This window comes from Monodelphis domestica, chromosome 5 (assembly GCF_027887165.1).
Source record: "Monodelphis domestica isolate mMonDom1 chromosome 5, mMonDom1.pri, whole genome shotgun sequence".
Lineage (NCBI taxonomy): Eukaryota > Metazoa > Chordata > Mammalia > Didelphimorphia > Didelphidae > Monodelphis > Monodelphis domestica.
The window spans coordinates 39,001,475-39,026,273 of NC_077231.1; the positions used below are offsets into that span (position 1 = coordinate 39,001,475).

Here is a 24,799-nt window from a genome sequence, read left to right on the forward strand (position 1 = left end):
CCAGACACTAATTGGATGTGTGACCCTGGGCAAAATTTAACCCCCACCTGCCTCAGTTCCTCATCATAAAATGGGGATACATTGGAGAAGGAAATGGCAAAGAGAGGGAAAGTAGGTGGCTCGGTGGATTGAGAGCCAGGCCTAGAGGTCCTAGGTTCAAATCTGCCCTCAGACACTTCTTAGCTGTGTAACTATAAGCAAGTTATTTAATCCCTATTGCCTAGCCCTTACTATTCTTCTCCTTGGTACCAATACACAGTATTGATTTTAAGATGGAAGGGAAGGGTTAAAAAAATTAACTCAATGGTAACCCACTCCAATATTTTTGCCAAAAAGTCCCAAATAGAATCATAAAGAGTCAGCCATGGCTGAAACAACTAAACAACAACTATACATATGATATATATTAGATAATTCTTATATATTAGAATATATATGGATGGATGGATAAATATGTGTCTATAATTCTATCTATCTAATCTGTAACACTTAGTATGTGTTTGTTTTGTTCCCAGGTTCAAGAGATTCGAAGTCAGGGATGTGTGAAAAGGGACCCATATTATTAAGTAGTTAACAAGGCATAAAGTCAATAAGCTTAGAAATAGGGGTAAACTCAGTGAAATACAGTACTTTCCCCCCAGGAATCAGCAGAATCATGGACAAATCACTGTCAAAATCCAAACCAGAGATCCCCAAACTAACAGAATCAGAAATGTGGGCTTGAAAATCATTGTCTGAGTTTTAGTTTGATGGGTCTAAAGTTAAAGGAGATCATTCTGGGTAGGGTCAAGAGAAAGACTGGAAGGGTAGGTAGGAACCCGACACTGACTAAGAAAAGACCTGATTTATTAAAAAAAAAAAAAAGAACAATAATCCGAAGACAGGATTTTCTTATGGTGTCCTGCCAGCCACATCCCTTCTCCTTACTCACTTCAAGACCCTTAAACACACTTAGCTGAATGCAATGTACCTGTGAATTCAGACATCTCATGCACAGCGCTGTGTAAGGTGCTCTAGAGGGAAACCGTCCAAAGAACCTTTTGTCCCTGTTCTCAAGGAATTTAGTCAGTTGAGGAGAGAAGCAAATGAACCGCAACACAGAAACGTCAATAACAAGGTGTGACAGCACTAGGAAGGTCATGAGCAGTCTGTGAAAAGTTCAGATGAGTGGGCGCAGTCCCACCTCCCTCCACAATGACTGAGCCCAGGATATGGTCATTGGAATGCCTATCCCTTAAGTCTGGCATATGGGAAATAGCTGAGAGGTTGACTCCAAGAGCAGACACATTTCTAAGGTCTCTTGTGTAATTCATACAGCTTGAATTTGCTACTAATACAGTCATTATCCCTTTCTCCTGTTTCTGCCTTCCTTTGTGTTCTAAACTCTTTGTACAGTGCTTAGCACATAACAGGTGACTAATAAACGCTTCCTGACCAGTTCACTCTCAGGCCTCAACTCCTACTCTTTTCTCCACAACACCCCAACTCCAACTTAGTTTGGCCAGACCTGGAGAAAGCGATGGGTGGATTCCCAACCCAAAGCACAAGAGGTATTTGATGACATTAAAAAACTCAGGGTTGAACAATTTGCAGGGATCTAGGAGAAAAAAAAAACACAATTCATAAGGAAAGGATAAACTATGGGAGTGGAAACACCGAGGAAAAGCAACTGCCTGAATACAGCGGTTGAGGGGACATGACAGAGGAGAGACTCTAAATGAACACTCTAATGCAAATACTATCAACAAAGCAATGGGTTCAAATCAAGAAAACATCTAATGCCCAGTGGATTTGCACGTCGGCTATGAGGGCTGGGGGGGTAGGGGGGAGGAAAAGAAAATGATCTATGTCTTTAATGAATAATGCTTGGAAATGATCAAATAAAATATAACTTAAAAAAAAAAAACTCAGGGTTGTCCATTTCTCTTATACCTTAACTGGTCCAGGTGTGAGTTCAGGCATCTCTTTTCTCTAGGAGTCAACCCCAATCCTGTTTGTGGATGACCTATTTTCTAGGCAGAGGGAAGCCACAAACAGCTGGAATTACCTGCCTGCCTAGGCTCCTTCCTTCTGGCTTCAAACAGCTGCAGGGCCCCACCTTCATTTCTGCCTCCTGCCCACTAGTGTTTCCCTCCCCTTTTTTTCCCTTCCTGAAAAGATCTGGAAGCACCAGCTCCACAAGCCCTGAGCCTTTAAAAGGCGCAGTCCAGAAGATAGGCTCGTTTAGAATTTGTGGAATTTCCTCTGGAACAAGAAAAGCCTACCTCTGCCTTTGCATCATGGGGACCAGAGACCTCCTCTTCTTGGCCCTCATCTGCCGGCTAGCCTGGGCTGGTGAGTATATGGGGAAAGGGGAGGTAGTGCCATGGATAAAGTGGTATATTAGAAGAAGAAAAGCACAGGCGAGCTTGGGGAAATATTGAGGGCAAGAGAGGACATAGTTCTGATCTAAAGCCAGCCTCCTCCCTCTGATTATCTTTTTCAAACTCCTTTGTTGGTCTCAAGGTACTGGATGCTTCTGTGAATTGAATTATCATAAAGGAGAGTTGCACTATTGCAAAACAAAATGCTTTGCTTCCATTGAATTATTAGTGACCCAGAATGACATATCTTCTGTCATTACGAGTTGGGCAGTGTGATGCTGTGACTCCTGTATTTGAGATGTTTGGTCAATCTTGGTAATTACCCCACATTGACTTTTATGGCATGGTGGGGCAGGGAGCCTGAAAATCTCTCCAGATTAGTCTCAGCTAGACAGGCAGTTTCTGTGTAGAGTGTCTCCTTAGTAAAGCTAAAGGTGGCTGGGCCAGGAGGAGCAAACAGACCGAAGAACCTGCCTCAAGTCCCCAGTTAGAGGGGAGGGTGCTTGAAAAAGAAGCTTAAGAGCCCTGGGCACTCTTTGAATCTCCCACAGTACAGAAGGTTGTCTGATTGGTAGAGAGCAATAAATGCTAATCAAGGGACCACAGGCAGAATGCTGAGGAGGAGCTCCCTCTTCCAAATTTGGGATGCTGTTTTCTCCTAAAGAGAGAACAACTATTGCTTACTTCTTCCAATTGCTCCCCAATTTGCCTTTCTCTTTAAGGAGAAGGGCTTTGTTCCCCCAGGATGTGGACAAAGACCCTGATCAACCCAACACTGGAGGGGATTCTTGGTCTCCCTTCTCTTCCCACTGCTGGGAATCAAGCATCTCTCAAGCCTGACTGAAGCTCTAAGATACAGAAATGTTCATGTCCACCTGGGTAGAAAGTGTGTAGACAATGCTTGGCTAAGAAACTAATACTTTGAAGTATAAGGAGAGGAGGTTGGAACCTTCTGTAGAGAAAGGATGGAGTCTCCCTGTATAAAGGAAGGGGGTAGCAGCTTTTCTTCCCTTTAGCCCATGGATCTTGTTCAGTCTCCTGTAGACAGAAGAAAAAAGCAGAGCTCCAGATGTAAAGCCTGAGCTGCTTTTCCTATGAGAATTGAGTGAATCAATGTGCTCCTGTTGGGAGATTTATATGAGCATCTCAAGGACTTCCCATATGTCACTGGGAAAAGAAAGACTATCTCTGTTTATACTATTCACTATGCCAAAGCATCAGAACTGAGGGGGAATGGCTGTACTATCCCAGCAATGTCTACACTGCCAACCTGTGTGTTTTCTGGTTTTGAAGAAATTTTTGAGAAACTATTTTTGAGGGAATTTGGATGGAAACTTAAGGCCTTAGAGAAATTGATCAGTTGTTCCTGTGTAGGATCCTGTGTTCCTGTAACCAGGATCTCCAGCAGTGGCTCTATTTATCAGGCAATCAGAGGGTAAGCGTGACTTTTCAAAAGTCACACAACTAGTAAGTGTCTGAAGTTGGACTTGAACTTGGGTCTTCCTGACTCCAGGCCCAGTGCTCTTAACCACTGAACCACAGCTGCCTCAAACATATTATAGCGTCAGCCTAAGGAAATAGGAAAGATAATAAGATTAAATGTGTCATCAGAGAAAGGAGGGAAGAAGAATTGAGACCAAAAGAAAGAGAGACAGACCGACACATATATACAGCCAAAGAAAGAGGATGACAGATGGAAAAAAGGAGGAAGGTGGGGCACTGATCCATGTGTCTCATCTAATAAGTCTGGCAGAAACAGAATGAGGTAGATGCTGAGTGAAAGAATTAAGAATGGATTAGTCAGACTGATTAGTGCCTATAATCCATGTTCCCTAGCATGGCAAGGGGAGGGTCCCTCAACCCTTGCCAAAGACTGGCTAACTTTTTTTTTTTTTTTAAACCCTTACCTTCCGTCTTGGAGTCAATACTGTGTATTGGCTCCAAGGCAGAAGAGTGGTAAGGGCTAGGCAATGGGGGTCAAGTGACTTGCCCAGGGTCACACAGCTGGGAAGTGGCTGAAGCCAGATTTGAACCTAGGACCTCCCATCTCTAGGACTGGTTCTCAATCCACTGTGCTACCCAGCTGCCCCCCAAAGACTGGCTAACTTTAAAGTCAAAGGTCCCACCAAAAATTGTGAAGAGCCAGCTGATACAGAGGATCCTCCTGGGCACCAAACAAAATTGTGTTTCTAGAAAGACCAAAAAACAATTCCATTTGCTCCAATGGAGGCCTCCCTAAAATATGCCAATTGAATAGCTAGCATTTATATTATACTTTAAAGTTTGCAAAGTCTTTAATTGCATTTTATCATTCAACAATCCTATGAGGGAGCCATTCAACAGATGGGGAAAAGTGAAGCAGATAGTGGTTTAACTACATTATCCAGACTCACACAAGTAGTAAGTGTCTGAGGCAGAATTATAAACTTGGTTCTTCTTGACTTTCTTTTTCCTGTCACCTCGCTAACCAATGGGGTTTCAAATTCTTCTCAAACTGGCTCTGACAGCTGGAATTGAATGGTTTCATTTCTCCATTGAACTAGCTTATCCTGGACACCTAATTTTTCCCATTTCTCTCTTCCTTGGGTTCTGGTTATGCTCCTTCCTGAGCCTGGTGCTAAGCTGATTGGCAGGCTTTACCTGTTCTTAAATATTCCCCCTTCTGGTTTCTGGATTTGGGCCAAAAGCGATTACCAATTTTAAAGATCAGGGAGTGTCTTCCAGACATGAACCTCCCAAGGGAGAAATTATTTGAGGTCCAAATCACGTTCTAGGGAAAAGTCACTTGTATCATTAGGCTGCTTTCACAGATCCTTTATCAATTCTGTCTTCCCTTATATTCTAATATTTCTTTACAAAATATAAAATAGATTCTTGGGATCCTGGACCCAACAATTCTGGGATATAGATGGTGGTGTGCTGGTCAGTGTTTGACAACCAGGACTCTGAAGAAAGAGGGGGAGGGATTACTCATGACTCCTCTAAGTTTAATCTTCATGAATAACATTTTTTCCATCATCTTCTTAAGTTTAGACAATCAACAAAATAATAAGCAGCCTTGACTTTATAGTGTTTGCTGATTTCTTTGGGGTTAACGCTCATACTGAAAATTTAACAATCAGCTCTCCCGAACCAGGATGAGCAGGCTCCAGGACATCCCTGGACAGAGAAGTAAAAGTTGCCCCCCCCCTTTTTTTTTTTGGTTTTCTGATAGATAAACATGTTTAAAAATGGGTCTGAAGAATACAAAGTGAGGCTACTGGATTGGGGGTATTAAATGGGATCTCTAATTGATAAAACATTTCCAGACAATTTGCTTGTTTTATACATTATCAATGGCATGGAGTATCCAAGTGCCACTAAAACATTAAACAGTTTAACCTAGCTGGAATTTGAACTGTAATCCCTAACCTAAAACAGATTTCAAATTAGATACCAAAGCTAACTCCTCACGCAAACCTTGCTGTTAAGTAACTCCCAATCCAAAAAAATGCAAAACAGATTTTATTCAAATTTCTAGCCATATCAATAACCTCCAACACTTGGCCTGATCTAAGGCTAGTGGTTCCTGACCTTTTTGAACACTGATTTTAAACAATTTTACAAGAAAGTGGTTGGATTAATGCCACATATATTGTTAAAGCTAAATGGAAACCAAAAGGATGATGCTCAGAGCACATATGAATTCCTGGACCCCTTGCAATGATCCTGAAGTTCCCCAAGGACTTTGCAGCCCACAACTGAACTTTAACCTTGAACCTGGCTTCAATAGCTAAGATTTACCCCATACCCTGACCCTAAACATAATCCAAACCTCATTTCAACATTGTGTTCAGAAACTGGGAACTACCTGTTCAATCCTTCTAGAATACATTATATATTCTGTTTTCATGATTGATTTTAAAGGTGATCTTAAACTACACCATATATCACGTTATTAACATTAGTCCTGGGACAGCTAGGTAGCATAGGGGATACAGCACTAGACTTGGAATGGGGAGGACTTAAATTCAAATCTCAACTCAGATACTTCCTAACTGTGTGACCCTGGGCAAGTCACTTAACCCTATTTGCCTTGTCTTTTGCCTTAGAATCTATAATTATTATTGATTCTAAGACCGAAGGCAATTGGTACTTAGTATTGATTTTAAGACAGAAGGTAAGAGTTAAAAAGAAGTTCCAATCTCTACCATGTGGGAAGTCATCAAGTCTACACTGTCTGACATGGTCACACGTGAGTTCCAGAGTTGCAAAGTGAGTTCCTGGAAAAATAAGGCACCCCCGGAACCCTCCCTGTGTGGCTTCTCTCTCTAATGGAATTGTTATGATTATTATTCCCTCCCCAACACAGGAGAAATAATATGAAAGCAAAGATTTATAGGGTTAACACACATATATCCTACCTTAATCCCCCCCAGATTATTACCCTAAAAGATTACATTCACAGAATTAAAACCTAAAGATCATTACCCATTTGCCCACCCCCTCCCCGCCTTCCCCATTTCCCTCTCCACAGAGTTACATTCACTCCCATTACAAGTCAGGCAAGCCAAGAACATAAATCACCTTCAAGACACACTCCACTGCAGACAGAAACCAGGCAACACTGCCAGGTGCTTTAAAGTAACACAAGAAAAATAGAATTTGCAAATTGAGGAAAACCCCAAATCTGGTCTGTCTCAAATTACCTTCTAACCTTGTACTTAGCTACAAAATGTTTTGTTATCCATCTCCTAAGTAATTGTGATTGATTGTGAAGGCTGACCAAAAGTAACAATGATTCTCCTAGGTCAGGGAGAACTAACCTCTAGATCACCCTGTTTATGTCATTCATCTATAGCAACAATGTTTTATTGATTATTTCCTTAGGCTACAGTCTATTGTTAGGGTCTATGGAAAAATGTATGTTGAGAATGAAACTGTGTGCCAAGTAGATGTGTGATCATGAGGGTATAAAATAAAGCCAGGTGTCAGCCAAGGTGGAGCAGTTTATTCTGTGAAACCTGCGCGCATCCGGGTTGAATGCAAAAGCTGTGTCCCATCCATCATTCTGCCAAACACGTCCCACCTCCAAGACTCCATCCCCTGTGGGAGGCTGGCCCACCCCACAACACTACCATATTTAAACATTTAAAGCAAACTCCAATTCTAATAACTGTCTTTATATCAAATCCAGTTCTAACTCAAATCATCATCAAAATTCACATCTGAGTCACTAAGCTTAGTTAATCTCCATACCAACAGTAACTTTTCATATCAGCCTTAACCTATAGTCCTCACTTTCACAAGAACAAGAATAAAAATCCAAGAGCCTAACTCTTAATCCTAGCTTCACTGATAATCTTAACCCTAATTCTAAACTTCACTGATATTTGTGCTATCCCTAAGCATAGAGGGAATTAAAATTAAACCACCAGTTTAACTATAGCCCTGACTGGATAGTATGTGCTGACTCTTTTATATGAAGATGACAGTGGTGACCCATCTTCCTTAGTGAATCCTGATTAGTTCCTTTTTTCCAGATGTGGTCATGAACTTGTATGTCTATACACTACTTTTGTTTTTAACTCTTACTTTCTGTTGGAGAATTGCTACTAAGTATTGATTCCAAGACAGAAGTGGCAAGGGCTAGGCAATTGGAATTAAGTGACTTATCCAGAGTCACACAGCTAGGAAGTATCTGAGATCAGATGTGATCCCAGGTTTTCCTGACTCCTGGCCTGGCATATCCATTGCCCCTCATCTTCCTAAATTCAAAGTTCTAAAGTGACTTCAGACAAAAATGATCTGCGTGACCCTGGGCAAATTACTTAACCCTTTTTGCCTCAGCTTCCTCATCTGTAGAATTGATCTGGAGGAGGAAATAGCAAAGCCCTCCAGTATCTTTGCCAAGAAAATCCCAAATAAGTTCACGAAGACTTGGACACAACTGATATGAATAAAGAACAAAAAGAGAAGACTTGTTCTCTTTTGGGACTATATCCCACACAGACTAATAAGAAATCCTAAAATTGATAATGCTACCTTAGTGTAGTCGAGGAATACCTCCTCTTTTCTTTATTTGTATTTGCTTAAGATAAAGTTGTGGACTTGCTTGTCTTTGCTTCAGACAAAGATGAGGATTGACCTTCACCCATCCTGGGACCAAGGATGGAACAGTAAACATGAAGGATGCAGGATAACATTTATGAGAGGCAAATTGCGATTAGGTGGGCGCCTATCCCCATGTCTGCCCCTCTTCCCCTTGTTTGTATTTGTAATAAACGAAGAATGTAGGTTAACCTTTGAACACCTGCCTATCCCTGGACCAAGGTTAGGGTTTCTGGAATGAAGAATCATAAATTCCTGTGGGTTTTGTCTAAGTAGTCTTTGCCTATAAAAGTTCTGTGTGAAGCAAATAAAATTGGCACCATTTCTCTCTTTTCATATAGTGTCCATCTCTTCTTTTGTTACTCTTCATTTTTCGTTACCCCAAACAGGATGTCACAGGACTGGCCGACCCTGTGGATGAGTCTTGTAAGCCATAGAGTCTTACACCTTAGTACCAATTTTAGTTGAATGCAAACACCATCACTTCTGTAGGAGATGTACTTTCCAAGAAGAACATGATCTCTATACTCACGACATCTCTGTGAACTAGGTAGTACAATTATCATTCTTATTTGCAGATGAAGAAAACAGGCTTCCCTAAGTAATGGAAATATGAATTAAACTCATGCCCTCCAACTCCAAAGTAGTGGACTTCCCATTTCAACACAGCTGCTTGCATGCAAACCCTTTTTGTTTGTTTTTTGAACCCTTACTCTCCTCTTAGTAATGACTAAAACAAAAGGGCAAAGGCTAGATAAACGCGCTTAAGTGGCTTGTGGAGAGTCACACTGAAAGGAAGTGTCTGAGGCCAGATTTGAACTGCTTGTATGCAATTTAAACTCTGGCTACAACATTAAACTCTAGCTCAGACTTGACTTGAACCTTAACCCTAGCTACAAACCTTAAGATTTATCCCATACCCTAATCCTAATCTAAACTCCTCCCTGGGACTAACTCAATTTCAGCATTAATCCTAGCTCCAACTCTACTATGACCCTTAAACCAGAGTGGGATGGGAGATAGGAAAAGGACAAATGGAATGGGACTCATATTTTACATCCAGAGAAGATGGGATGGAGGTTGTGGAAAGAATGGAAGAGGTAGAAGAGAGAGGAATAGAGACAAAAAGGGGGCATGATGAGATGAAATAGAATGGATTTGATAAAGGGGATTGAGGAGAAGATGCAGTTAAGGTGGCACTGATATCATGAAGCCCTAAAATGGCTAGGAGGGCCATGTTATAAAGAGGAGGGAAAGTGTCCTATGAGCAGAGACATTTGCCTTTTTTTGTATGTTGGGGCCACTTTTCTTGTTGTCTCTGAGCCTTTCTTGGAGTCCCCCAGAGCTTGCTGGTGTGGAATCCTGCTCCTTTGAGAATGGAGATACCATAAGCCTGACCTTATGTCTCTTGCTGCCAAAAGGGACAATGGAATCATGTGCACACCGCTGTGGAGAGCAACTGAACAAGGCAGCTGACTGCCAGTGCAACCATCAGTGTGAGCAGCACAAGGACTGCTGTGAGGACTACGAGAAACTGTGTACAAGTGAGTTGCTCTTCAGGGTGCCCGGGGGCACGTGCCAATGTCTTATCATATCCTCCCTGTCTAGAGGGACTCATTCTGGTTTAGTCTGCTAGTCTTCTGGGCGGAGGGGGCAGGCACTGAGTCAGAATATGTGCCGTCAGGAACAGGAATGTGATGATCATGGGAGGAGGCTCTCTGTCTAACCCAGATACATAAAAATCAGAGTCACTTCCCTCTATTCTGGTCCAGAGTCAAGAGCTCAGCTTCCACCCGCTTTGTGTCAAGTGTCCCATCTTTGATTTACTAGGCAGAAAATGAAATGGGATCATGCTCTTGATTTCCCCTCCCATTCTCCATCAGGCTAGTATTTTAAAGTATAGGCAGTACCCTTTCATTTTGTTCCAAAAATTCAGTGGTAGATCAGTTATTTGGAAGTTGGGACACATTTCTTATAGAAGTAAGTTAACATGTAGGTTGGGTTGCCAGGGCAGCCCCCAAAAGTCCTTGTATCCCCAAATCTAGCTAAACTATAGCTATGAACAACTTTTTAAGAATGTCTGTTGCATAAAGCAAGATGCACCTGTGGAATTATTTAATTGTAAATGTAAAGAGGAAACAATTTCAAATGATGTGATGTGTTTTTATTTTTGTTTGCCTAAGCTATTATAGTAGCCCTGTAACTGGTCCTCCTGCTTCCCTATGCTCTCTCCAGACCATCTTTCATAATCTATTCTGTTATATTCTTTTTCATTCCTCCTTTTAAATATTTAATTTTTCCCAATTACATGTAAAAACAATTTAAACATTTGTTTATTTTTGAGTTCCAAATTCTTTCTCTTCCTCTCCTCCCTCACTGTGAAGACAAACATTTTGACATAAGTAATAACATGTGCAGATATGCAAAACATTTCCAAAGCTCTTCATTTCTCTGATCATGGCACCCCTCCATCCAAAAATGTTCAATAATTCTGCATTGTCATACCATTTAATAATGATAATAACTAATATCTATACAGCTTTTACTTGCGTCAGGTTCTATGCTAAGTGATTTACACATCTGATCTCACTGGAGCCTCACAACAATCCTGGGAGGGAGGTGCTATTATTACCCTCATGTTACAGATGAGGAAAATCAACCAAACAGAGATTAAGTCCAGAGTCACACAGCCAGTGAGTATCTGGAATCAAATTTGAACTCAGGCCTTCTTGATACTAGACCAGCATTTTGCCTCTTTAGCTTCCCCTAACTAGATCAAAGAGACTTAACAGTACCATGGTGTTAAAAGCCTTTCAGCATGGTCTACTGCACACAGAATTAGACTTGGAGTCAGGAAGACTTTGGATGGATAGCTGAGTGACCATGAACAAAGGTACCTCTAGCTTCAAGTTTCCTATCTGTAAAATGGGGATAACACATCTTGTAATACCTACTTATGAGGTTTATGTGAGGCTCAAATGAAAAAATGTTTTTAAAATATGTTATTGATAATTCTGCAAAATGTCTCCATTCTTTTTTCCAGTCTTATCTCCTACTAATCCCCTTCATGGAGAACGGGGGCCTAGTCAGACCGGACAACTCTCCATTTCTTGTTTTCATTCGGCTTTGGTTCACACAGTGCATCATTTCTGGGATGTACCTTTCTTTCCTCTCTGCAATTTGAAGCTTTGGTCTTTCATGAAGACCAACCCAGATGCTCCATCTTCCAAGAATCTTTCCCTTTCTCTCCTCCCTCCACTCCCAGGTAAAAAGGGATCTTTACCTCCTCAAATTTCTCCCACGACTGTCTCCTAGCACTTAGAAAACCAAGACCTTTACTTTGTTCTTACCATAATCTCCTTCATATTATAGTTAGATATAGCCTACAGACTCTAAGACCCTTCATCCCAATTCTCATCCCAACCCCATTCTCACAGACAAAGCAGGTTCCCCAGAGTAAAGCTGGCTAAATCTCCTCTCAGGGTTCTTACCCCTGTTCCTCAGAGTTTGAGAGTGGGTGTGGGGTGGATCTTCTCCAATGCCTTTGGCTCCAGCCCTTATTCCTAGGTCTTCTCCCTGATATCAATTCCCATCAACGTGGAGACCTGGTTTCAGTTAAATAATGAACAACAAAAGGATATCTATTGAGAACAACTCAGTGGATAAATAGCCAGGCCTGGAGAAGGGAGGTCCTGGATTCAAATCTGTCCTCAGATACTTCCTAGCTGTGTGAATCTGGGCAGGAAGTTTAACCCCATTGCCTAGCCCTTGTTGCCCTTCTGCCTTAGAACCAATATATAGTATTGATTCTAAGATGGAAGGTAAGGGTTTAAGAAAGGAAGGGGTAGGGGGAATTTCTGCTTAGAAGATATAGCCAAAACAGAAGTAAAGACATTGCTTTTACCCTAACACTTGAGGAAACACCCTCCTTTATACCACCTGGACCCTGGAGGGAGTAAGATCAAAGTTAATGCAGTTGATAGACAATTTTGTCTCATCAAAATCAAAAAAATCAAAATCAAAGTCAAAAAGTAGACTAGCCAGTCAATGGATGGATGGATGGATGGATGGATGGATGGATGGATGGGTGACTCTTGATTGCCTTTGATCAGCTCTGGGCCAAACAGGCCATTCTGGACTTCATTCCTTATGGCTAGCTACAAAGTCTGGCATGGACTCCAAATCCTGAACTTCTGGTGGCCTGCTTTCTGACCTTTCAAAGCTCACAAAGTTGTCTCATATACTTCTTCACCTAAAAGCGGGGAAGATCAAAGCAAAGGACAGATGCTTATCTTTACGGGACATATGTCATTCCAGCATATTTCTTTCATCAGAACAGCAGCCAGGCATGAAAGGCTTGTTTTTGCCAGCTAGTGCCTTTTGAATGGGCCCTTGTTCTGGTTCAGCAGCCAATCAAAAGTCTATCTCTTCTCGTGGTCCAAAAGGCATTCTTTCATCATTCTTTTATAGAGGGAAAAATATAACTTTGTTTTCTCTGTGTGTGTGTTTATAGGCAATCATTTAACCTTTCGGTGTCTCCAGTAACTTCTTATAGACCATAACTTGGACAACAGAAGAAGTTGCATACATTCATTAGAGGATAATTTCTAGGCCAGTTATTTCTCTACCTTAATGAAATCACAGATCTAGACCAAAGTGTGCTTATGATCACTAACAGTTATATAAAATTTAAGGTTGCCGCAGTGCTTTATAAATACAACAACAAGTTTAAGTCCATCTCTTTGAACCAGTTAGAGGGACTTCATCAATTCTACATATGGGGCATGCTCCTTAGGACTGGGCGTGTCCAATCTTGTCTGGTAACATTAGTATAACATTTTCCCTCCTCTATTGTAGTCTTAATTCCTTGCTGGTAGGACCTGTGCTCTATGTATCTGTGTCCGACTGCCTAGCACAGTGCTCTTGTACAAGAGAAGTGTCTAAAAACAGTTGTCAAGGCAGATACAAAATAGTTTTTTTTTTCAGATACTCTGAACATGGCACATGTTTACCCAGGTAGGCTGGCTACCTCCAACCTACACTCTCAGGTTGAGATCCTTGAGGAATAACTACTATCTTGGGTTCAAGGTACCCTGAGGCGACCCATTCCTACTGGCATAGCTCATAAATCCTCCCTTAACAAGCAGCTAAAAGACTCAGTTAGCCCAAAGTAATGGCATTTACTAAAACAGCACCACAATCGTAGCTACAAAGCATTCCCCCAAACATGTGACCAGGATTACACATCTCTTCCTTTCTTTCCTTGTGAAATCCCCATGAAGGTCCCCACCCAGGACAGTTTACTCAGCTGATTTTCCAGGGTCTACTCCCTTCTGACTCTCAATTACCAGGGCTGGCTTAGCTCTCTCTTGAGCCCTTAGCTGGCTCTTTACTGTCATTTTCCTCAGAGCTTTGTGAACCCTTCCTCTGTGACTGCATCTCCACTCCTTCCTGGAGGTGGTGTCTCCTGGGGCAAGGACCTCAGCTGCAAGATGCCCTTGGCTACTGGAGCCAAAGGAGAGAGGAAGTGCCTCTCTGGGGCTCCCTACTTACTCCTTGCTTGGCCTCTCTTGGTTTCAAACTCATCCTATGGCTTAGAACGAATTATAGGCCACCAAGGATGGGGCCAGTTTTTAGCCAGACAACCAAAAAAGCCTCTTCCAATTAAATTAAGGAATTCTTTTGCACTTCATGAAAAGAAAACTAATTTTGCATTAGTTTAACAGCTCATTAATGTGTAGTTCATGGCTGAGACAATTGGGTGCCACAGTGGCTACAGTGCTAGACCTGGAAGCAGAAGACCTGAGTTCAAAGTCTGTCTAGGTAGCTTGATGGATTGAGAGGCAGGCTCAGAGACGGCCGTCCCAAGTTCAAATGTGGCCTCAGACATTTTGTGGCAGAAATTGATTAGCTACAAGACATCAAAAATAAAACCAAGTCTCCAAGCCAAAGGGAAATAGGTTTATTGACAGAGAGCTGATCTCACCAGAAAGCTGGACTCTGGTTAGCCCCTGAAGACCCAGAGCCTTGCGAGCAGACTCCTTAAGAATGAAATGATGACATGAGCGTAAATCAGCAGATCTGCATATCCCGGGGTTTTACATACAGGGTGGAAGTCACACAGGAGGAGTCAGCAAAGTGCACGCAATAAAACCTGTGTGCCCACACTTAATAATTTCACAGCATAGCAATGTGCCGTACAAGAATAGAACAAGATGACTGAGGATATACAGAAGGTCAGAAGTTTTAAAGGGAGGACGGGGGGAGAAATATCAGAATAGAGTGGTTATAAAATGTTACAAGATTCTAGAATATATAAAATACAATATACATAAGGGGGTTGGGGTTGCATATTCACAACTTCCTTGCTGCGTGGCTGCACAAGCCACTTAATAGAGTTTGCTGAGCCTTTATTGATCTTCTGCCTTGGAATCAATACACATTATAGCTTCTAAGACGGAAGGTAAATACTTAAAAGAAAAATCTCTCTTCAGGTGTTTATTAACTGTGTAACATTAAACAATTCACTTCACATCTCTGTGCCTCAGTTTATTTATAAATAAATGGGTATAATAATAGCATCTATTTCCAAGGATGGTTGGGAGGATAACATGAGATAATACTTTAAAGCACTATATAATTGATATTATTATTATTATTATCATTAATTGCTACTTACATCTGGCTCTCTGAGGCTACAACTCTCTGTGTTGGGTGAACAGGGCAGAGTGGAAAGACAATGAACCAAAAGGCCAAAGACCAAGTACATATATATATATATATATATATATATATATATATATATATATGTGTGTGTGTGTGTGTATATATATATAGACAACACTTGTCTCAATTTCCTCATCTGTAAAATGGGGATAATATCACCTACTCCCAGGGTTATTGGGATGATCAAATGAGATAATAATTATAAAATGCTCAGCACAGTGCCTGCCACATAGTATATATATTTAATATTAGCTATCATTATTATTATATATAAATATGCCTGTGATCCAGGCTCCTGTTCACTGTCCAACCCTCTGAATTCACAGGAAACTAGAACCTTATCCCAAGGTTGCTCCTACCTGGATCCCTTCAGGAAAACTTACAAGCAAAGCTTAGGTCTGTCTCATGGCTAAGGTTTTCCTAAATGTGGATTACAGGATTCTTCTGTCCTTGGTTTCCTTGGGGGTGGATGCCTTGCCATGGAATCTCTAAGTCATAAGATAGAGATATCTTAGTCAAGTCCTTCACATCATTGTTTTCCAGAGTGATTGGAACACTTCACAGCTCTACCAACCATGTATTAGTGTCTCCATAACACCTCTAAAATTAATTATTCCCTCCTTTTATCTATCATTTTTGCCAATTTGTTAAGGTCAAACCTCCGAGTTGTTCTGCTTTTCTTTTCTTTTATGATTAATGATTTTTAAAATTCAGATGGCCATTTGTAGTTTGCCTTTTTTTTTTTGAGAACTATTATTCATCTCCTTTGATTATTCTTTTGAGATGTAGCTTTTGGCTGTATGTATTTCTGTTACTTGTATATCTCAGATATAAGGACCTTGTTGGTTCTCAGCAAACTCTTATTGACAACAGACTAGGAGGTTCTTCTGGAATTAGTCTATCCCCTAATTCTCAAGCAGTAAGAGGTAACCTCAGTCATTGAGGACCAATCAAAAATCTTTCCATCAAGGCCCTAGGACATATCTAGTTTCCTGGGAAGATTCCTTTTCTGACAAAGGTTCAGGTCCTGAACTCCAAACAAGCTGATTAGGGGTTCATCAAATTGAGCAAGGATTCCCCTGACAACTTTGGCAGTGGTGTGCTGGAGTCAGCTCTAACTGGCTGGTGAAAGCCAATTGTTAAATTTTCAGTGTGAGCATTTTCAACTTAGAAATCCATAAATACTACCAATTGGGGCTGGATATGTTTTGTTGATTGTCTAAACTTAACAAAGTAATGAATAAAATGTTAATAATTCAGATTCAACTTAAAAGTGTGTCATACATACATTTTTCTTTGGAAAGTTCCAAATAATAAATATTTAGAAGTATTTATTAGGACACCCCTTCCTTTGCTACACATAAAATGCATGAAGGTCATATGTTTGTCATTTGAGAAGTAGATGTATTAGATGTTCGGCTTTTATTTAGTTGTTGTTTCTTTTTTAATTAAAAAGCATTTCATGGGGCAGCTAAGGGGCTCAGTGTCCTGGGCTCAGAGAGTCCAGGAAGTGAGAAGTCCTGGGTTCAAACTCAGATACTAATTGTGTGACCCTGGGAAAATCACTTAACTCCAATTGCCTAGCCCTTACCACTCTTTTGACTTGGAACCAATACTTAGTATAAATTCGAAGACAGAAGGTAAAAGGTTTAAAAAAAATTTTTAAGGGTCTCATGTGAAGATTTGATTTCTCCTCAGGTTCCCAAGTAAGAATTTCAACCAGTCTCTCTTATATAATGTAATAGACTGATGAATTGTATGTAAACAGAATTTGAAACCTTTTATGAAGGACTTTTGTTGTGTGGTTCCTTTTCTAATTAAAATAGTCCATTTGTAAAATGAATAATCATCCTGTAATTTATCATTTGTTGATGTTTGTTATTTCATTTTTAAGAGAGTTTTTCTGATTTTCTCCCTTTTTATAAATATAACAAAACTCTCTTAACAAAAAGGCAAGGGAGCAATAAGATTTCTGAGTAGGAGACTGGCAATTAGAAAGGGCTTTGGTCTCTGGGTCCCCTAGGAAGAGGAGTGTGTGGCTTGTTCTCTCTGGGACTGAAAGTTGGAGACTGAGAGACATATTTAAAGCCTTAACATCCTCATTGATTATTGATGATCTTAAATAGATAGGTAGATAGATAGTGGGTAAATTATTAGATAGTCAGAGTAGCAAAGTTAGGCCAGAACCTGGCTCTGGTAGAAGACACTGGCCAAAAAGGAAGATAGATTTAGGGTTTTCTAGAAAAATTTTAGTTAGGATTAGGATCTTAGGTATAGTTATAAGCTATTATAAGATTACTCTCACTTTCCTCCTTCCTATTTCCTATCCATACTTTCCTAGTAATAAACTAAGTGTTTTGTGTTTAAGAAGCTACTCTCTTGACTTTTGTTCAAACTCCTACCCCAAAAATTTAATGTTTCACAGCCTGGTGAACTAGGTAGAATTTGATTAATCTATTGATCTTCTATTCTTTCCAATATTAGGAAAAGGATAAGAGTGTAACCATGATGCTTGATATCATGGTACAGTTAGTGAAAAAGGTAGTGCCTTTTTATCTCAGACAACTTCCAATTCCTGGGACCTTCACTGAGATTTTAAATCTCACGGTTTTGGATTGTCTCCAATTAGTACCACTTATGGGAGTATTTGTGTTATCCACATTGTTTCAAGGATACTATCTGTATCAAGTACTTAGTTTAATCCTTACTAAGAAAAGGAAACAACTAAAAGAGAGATTAATGAAGACTAGATTTGCATATCTTGAGGATTGCATCTCATAATTGACTACAACTATTGCCCACCAAACTGAAACTCTCTCTAAAGTTGAAGATAGTATCTTGCAATTGACTGAAACTATTATACAACAAAATGAAACTATCTCTCACTTAACTCAAACCAACACTCCTACTGTTTCTAATTCTCCCACCAAGGCTGAAAAAAATAAAACTCAAAAGAAGGAAAATACAAACCCTAGCCTATTCCTTTTAAGAGAAGTACCAACTTTTAATCCAAAGAAGAGAACATTCATAAATATTGGGCACCACAAACCATTTACTCCTCAGGATATGGAGGGATTTAATTGCAGCATTCCTTCTTTTGAGGAGGAGCCCATAGCTATGATAAAAAAAAGCTAGAGATGATATGCAGGCAATTTGATCCAACCTGGATTGATTTTTAATATCTTCCAGATGAGTTACTAACTAAAAGAGAAAAGGATAAAGTTATCAAGCTTACCAATGAGGAGTGGAGTGAAGCTCACTGGCCTGAGAATGACCCTCATTGGGACATTAATGATGAAAAAGTGTATGAGAGATTATGTCATGCTAGAGAGGCAGTTCTGAATGCAATGAGAACATTTCAGATAGACCTGGTATTTGGACAAAATTTGAAAAGTTAAAGCAAGAGATAGGAGAAGATCCTTCTCAGTTCATGGACAAACTTATAGAACTGGGAGGAAGACACAAAGACATTGATTTAACAAGAGAAAGAGACATTAGACAACTGAGAAGACACTTTGTAAAAAAACTGTTGCAAAGTAGTCAAGGACTATTTCAAAACCAGTTGCCCATATTGATTGAATATGGACCTTGATGAATTAAGGAGAGTAGCAGTTTATGTTTATAATGGGCATGAAATGAAAGATGCTGATGATAGTGATTTAGTGGATGCATTAAGAAAGGAGATAAAAGCATTAAAGGAAAAAATTGATAAACTTGGAAAAGTTGATAAAAGTTTTGGAGTAGCTATGGCTCCAGTGTGAGAATATACAACCCCAAAGAGAATATACAAACCAGAGACCAATATGCTACTTATGCGGAAAAAGAGAGCAAATAAGAAAAACTCTCTTAACGATTTCAAAGAGTAAGGAATTTTGTTTTCTAGTGGGAATGGTTACATATAAAACTTTCTTGGCTATTTCAATAATCTAAACTCTCATATTTCCTATTCTATCATCCTGCTTTTTTAATTCTTTGATGTTTGGTAACCATACCCAGTCCCTTACTTTTATATATAACTGAACTAGACTATTCTTGGTGAGGAATAGGAATGGTTTTTCATTTTGTCTTTCTGTCCTTTAGGTCAAGAAGAGCCCAAAGAAATGGAGACAGAGACAGAATGGGAAGAAGAGGCAGACTCAGCCAGCAGTAGGTTTCTTTATTTCTCTAAAAGTTTAGAAATCCCAAATCTCTGAACCTTGATATTAAGGATGTTGAAACCTACTAGAAAAGAAGAGAGAGAAAACTAAGGGCTAGTAAGAAATTAAAGAGGGTAATAAAAAAGGAGGTTGTATTATTTGTAATAGCATTATCAAATTTGGAAGAGGCCAGAATGAGCTGGAGGTGATCACCAAAGATATGCCCCTGGGCAAAATGTTAGTGGGTCCTGACCTCCAGAGACCTGAAATAGAACAAATTTTAGGCAACTAGGACAGAGCCAGAGTGAGAATTCTAGGGTTAGATTCCAGGAAGTTTCATATAGCGTCAATGAGGCATTCGTTATTAAGGCATTACTTAAAGGAGAGGAGCATCAGTAGAAGCCATTAGATATCAAAACTAACGCCCTGACTGTGAAGAGTCTGAGCAAAATTTGAGTAGTGTTTTATTTCCTGGAAATCTTTAAGAAGAAACAATTCCACTTACCCTCTTCTTTCTTATCTGTCAAATTGTAAGAGGGAAGGGATGAAATGACTTCTAGTCAGGTTCACGGGACCAAAATCAGCTTGGTTTTGTTGGGATGACCTGTAAACAGCTAATCGTTGCCTCCTTGTCCTTTCAGATATGTACATGGCACCTAATTCTTGCCATGGCCGTTGTCACGAAGCTTTTGACAAACACCACCCATGCCATTGCAATTCAAAGTGTCAAAACTTTGGGAACTGTTGTGAAGATTATGAAAGTCTATGTGCTCATGGTAAGCCCTTCCATGACCACTCCATGAAAACTCCACTACCCAAAAAAAGAGGAATTCCAGCTCTTCCCTGCCTGCTCCTTCTTGCTTTTTGGGGGTACCCCAGGGAGAGTGAGCAGAAAGGTCTGCCTGCTTTGAACTCCTCCCTGGAGCTCTTCCACATTCCATCCTTCATTCCTCCTAGATGGTTTCTCCCGAAGGAGTGATGCCATCACCAAGGATGAACTCCTGACTATCTCAGAAAAGATCTACAAGGCAGACACCAACAAAGCCAGAAAGGAAGACATCATTCTCAATAGCCAGAACCGTGTCTCTCCCTCTGAAACAAATGACCAAGTGGATCGTTGCCCTGAGCCGTGAGTCTTCTCCCTTCTTCTCCAGACTTTTTTTTTCTTTCTGCTTCTTTCCTATTCCCATTACTTCAGAGTCTAACCCAGTCCTTAAATCTCCAAGTCTTTCACCCAAGAAGCAGAAAAGTAACATGAATTTGAAAGAAGGGGAAGGTATTTAATGTATGACCTAAAGGAGGTTGTGAAGAATGTAAAGGAAATTAAGAGTGTCTTGAAGCTGGAGAGATAGTAATTAGATAGCTAACAGGTTTTCTTATTGACTTGAGTGGTGAAACATAATAAAAGATAACTTGGGCAGGATGGAAGAAACCACCAGAGACGTAGGATTGTCTGGAGTGAGTGTAGAACCTTCCTAGTGACTAAGTGAAAGAGAATGAATGACCTGGGGAGAGAGGAGAAGCTACTAGCCCCAGGAAATCTGATGGGAAAAAAGCATGTAGGATTTAGGATTCAGCTTCTTCCTCCATTTCCTCTCTCCCCTTCCTAGGTAACTTCTGAGTCGGTCTTTGCCCTTCCTTTCAATGGTCTGAAGGCAATCACTGCACCAGAGCAGGGGTTCTAGACAGTACTAAAATAATTGCATTTGGTGAGTTCTAGCTGTCCTCAAAAGTTCTTGGCTTGTCAGTCCCTATTCTTGAGGGAGGGGGACAGGAAGTAGATGGGAAAATAAATGTCCAATTTGTAAACCTTAGCTATGTAAGATCAGGCTCTAGTTAATCAGACTACTGCATCCAAAAGGGAAAGGTGGGAGGCAGGAATGGAATTTATGGTAGTAAAAGCTGGTAAACAACACAATGTATCCAGGCAAACATACTACAGCAGGGAGAAGTAGCCTTTCAGGGAATGACAATTTATGTTGATTGATTTCCTTTATAGGGCTGAATATAGTGTATCATATTTTGTATGTAATCTATTATAGCGGGGGTTTTGGGAGCCTGATACTAGTCAAAAAATGAAGATACTCCAAGGCAGAAGGACAGGGGTAGAATGCCTTAAGTGCTTGAATCTGTGAGAGTAAGTCAGGGTCCAGTGATTCCCTGGGGCTCTTCCGCACATCTATTTAAAAGTTTCAGGAAGTTGCCTCTGGAGTAGTGTTAGTTTCAGAGTAGATGGAAACTAGCCTGGGCGTGGTGAAGGAAGGAACCTGAACCAAAGCCTAGTGTTTATGTCTAGCATTTGAGTTTGTTAGTTCGTTCAGAGAGAACTTTAAGAGGAATGAATGAATTCTTGGGTGAGGATGAGATAATAATAATAATTATAAAACAATGAGAACTAGGGAGTGTAGAGCTGGTGTGCCCTGGCTGTTTGTTGAGCCACTGAACTGGAGAGGAGTCACATTTTTGGAAGTCTGGGTTAGGACCACAACTCCTGTCAACAAGACTCTTTGGTGCTATAGGCAGCGCATCAGTCTCACAAGCTGAAGGTCCCTAGTTCAATCCTTGGAAGAAGGGTGTGATATGTGATATACTGGGAAAGGTTCTTGATGAAGAGTCGCTCAACTTCGGCTTGGGTTTAGCCCCCACCTGAAGTGGATTATCTATTGTTAGCCTTGAAGTGCCCAGTTATGATCCAAAGTATGAAACCAGACCAACAATGTAACACACAAGAGGAATTTTATTAAAGCAAACTGCTCTTTGGGCTCAGCCCCCAAAATGGCTGGCCCTGAGTCTGGGGTTTGCAGACTTTTATACACTTTTATGGTAGGGGGAGTGCAGAGGAATTCCTGGGGTGGAGGGAGTGAACAGGAACTCCTAGGGCTGAGGTGTTATTAGTTCATGGTATATGTCAAGGGGGGGAGGGACAGGAACTCCTGGGGTTAGGGGTCAGGGAGGGGAAAGAAGGGGTTTGGGAGCTGGCTATTCATTCTCCACTTCTTCTATTGTACATGAGGAATCTTCCTCATGAGACCGTATCCTCATATGGGAATTCAGTAGTAGTCAGAGTTTGATATTGCCGGTGAAGGATGCAAGGGAGCAGAAGAATTTCCCTGATAATAGTTTGCTTGAGTTTCTGGGGGTACAATGCCCATGTCATCTCCCCCTCTCTCCAAATATCTAAGGGAAAGGGGTGATGGTCTCAGTTTTCTGTAGCTTCTTCAGAGCTGAGAATGGTTGTAGAGCTGTCCCAGCTTATTGTCAGGAGAGAGGCATTGTCTGTAGGCAATGTCCAGGGCTTCAGGCTGGAATAGTTGCCAAGGTTACAGTGGCATTTGGGTGATTCCCATGAAGCAACCAGAGAAGTGACAAGGTTACAAATGCAAGGTTCACATATCCCACAGGGGAGTAGCCAAAACTTGAACAGGGAGGGAAAGGCTGTGGACACAAGGCCTTTAGGGGCATCCTGAGTTCTATGTAGGTGGGAACCTCCTTGGAGATCTGAAGGATATCTAGCAACTGCTTCCCCTGATTGGTAGACAGGTCACAAGGGGGAGAGTCAGCCCCTAAGACAGAAGTGTAGAAACCAGGACTGGGGCAAAAACTAGAACACCAGATAGAAACAGAGAACATTGTACAATAGTAATTGACATTACACATTTGCATTTGGGTATCTTAGCTTCTGACAGGAATACATGATCCCTTTAGGAAATTGGATTCCTGAGTTGTTTGCAGAGTTGGTATGCGATGTCTCTGTTAAAGAATATCCTTTTGCAAAGTTCCCATTAACTATAAACATTTATAAACACTTGAGTAACAATATTTTACAGATGTATTTCTTTACCCCAGATTCTGGGTGAAATTCAAGAAAGTGTTGAGCTATACATTCAAGATCAAGATCCAAACTTCCACTGTGGTAAATTAAGGCTACAAATACAAGCCACCTATCAATAAACTTCACCTACTTTTCAAAGTATGTTCCCTAACAATTTAAGAATTTTCAATTATTAACTGAATAGGTTCTTTGAGGAAATGGAAACTTTAATTTTACAATTGGCATTATGTGCTGATTATGGGAATTTGTCACAAAGGAAAAGGCCAACAGGAAAATATTTCCTCATGTCCCAGGGGACACATAGTGAGGGCTTCACGTACAGGCCAAAGCTATCACTGGCTCATGCCATCATTGTATCACATTATATCATTAATAGCCTAGATGGTCAGAAAAGGTCCATTTTCAGATGAGTCCAGAATATGCCTCTGTAACCATCCCAGAATGTTCTCTGTCCTTTGTGTACTTTGTCACCATTAGATCCCAGAAACATTCTTTTTCCTTAAAAGACAAGTCTCATCCATTTCAGCTGAAAGAAGTTCTGCTTATCAGCAAATAAGAATTTCCATATACCTCAAACAAGCTTTTCTGATTATTTATCCTCTCTAAGTATTCCTTAAAGCCTATGAGTCTACATTATAGCAGTTATTCTTACATATTTTGGTAATAATTAATTTATCACTATTTAGTCACAAAACCTGAACAGGAATGTTGAATTCATTAGCTCTACAGTAAATACAAAAAAGGCTAGATCAAATCTTGGCCTCAGGTCATCTGAACGAACTAAGACAAGATCAACCAGGAATCTCTCTAAGAATTTCAGAAAAAATTCCAGAATTATTTGTGATTTTCCAAAACCACATACATCAATTCTAGAATTATCCCTAAGTTAAAGATCCAATTATGAGAGCAGAATATCTATTTTTTCTCTTTCACCTTCTCCCTCTCTCTCTCTTTCTCTCTCTCTCTCTCTTTCTCTCTCTCTCTTTCACTCTCTTTCTTCAAAACCCTCTGCTTAAAAAGCAGAAAACAATTTCCATTCTCCCTTTACAAATCTGCATACTCAAGCTTTGATCTTTAGATCTTTAGATCAAAGTTCCTTTCTTCCAAATTCAAATCCAACACACCTTCCCACCTTCTCTGACTTGCTTAAGTCAAACAAACATACTGTTGGTATCACTTCAATTGCTAATCAGTAACCCAAAAGAATTCTGATTTAAAGAATTACATCATTGAACCACTGCATATTTAGCATAGTTTTCATTAATTATAAATTTCAGTTCATAGTACAAATTGGTAAACTGAGGTAACCATTGAGTATTGAACAGAATCTATGGTACAGTCAGGTTTACAATGAGCTTTTATTTAAATCCAAACAATACTTAAAACACATATTTTAGCAGCAACTCACATAACATATTTCAGAAAATTTTATAAAGCATTTAGTATTATGGGATCTGTTTTAAATTTAGAGATTTGAAACTTTTAAAGTTTAAGGACCTTAAAGCAAGCCTTTTGACAAGTAGGCTGATTATCTATTTTTGAGACCAAGAAGTTAAATGTAATAATAAAGTTAGTCCAAAACCATTGAGATGAAAACCATTTGATAATTTTAAACAAAAATCCATTTTTGGTAAGTTTAAACACTTAAACCC

The 24,799-nt window shown here is 40.2% G+C and overlaps 1 protein-coding gene across 1 annotated transcript in view; it reads left to right on the forward strand.

The window, feature by feature from the left end:
* Positions 1–2,162: 2,162 nt before the first annotated feature.
* ENDOU (endonuclease, poly(U) specific) overlaps positions 2,163–24,799 on the forward strand; it is a 34,508-nt gene continuing 11,871 nt past the window's right edge. The window contains exons 1-5 of the mRNA XM_001376085.5: positions 2,163–2,334; positions 9,875–9,997; positions 19,260–19,325; positions 19,957–20,091; positions 20,273–20,444. Of these exons, the coding sequence (XP_001376122.2) occupies positions 2,280–2,334; positions 9,875–9,997; positions 19,260–19,325; positions 19,957–20,091; positions 20,273–20,444 (551 nt within the window). The 5' untranslated portion in view covers positions 2,163–2,279. The remainder of the gene's footprint in view (positions 2,335–9,874; positions 9,998–19,259; positions 19,326–19,956; positions 20,092–20,272; positions 20,445–24,799) is intronic.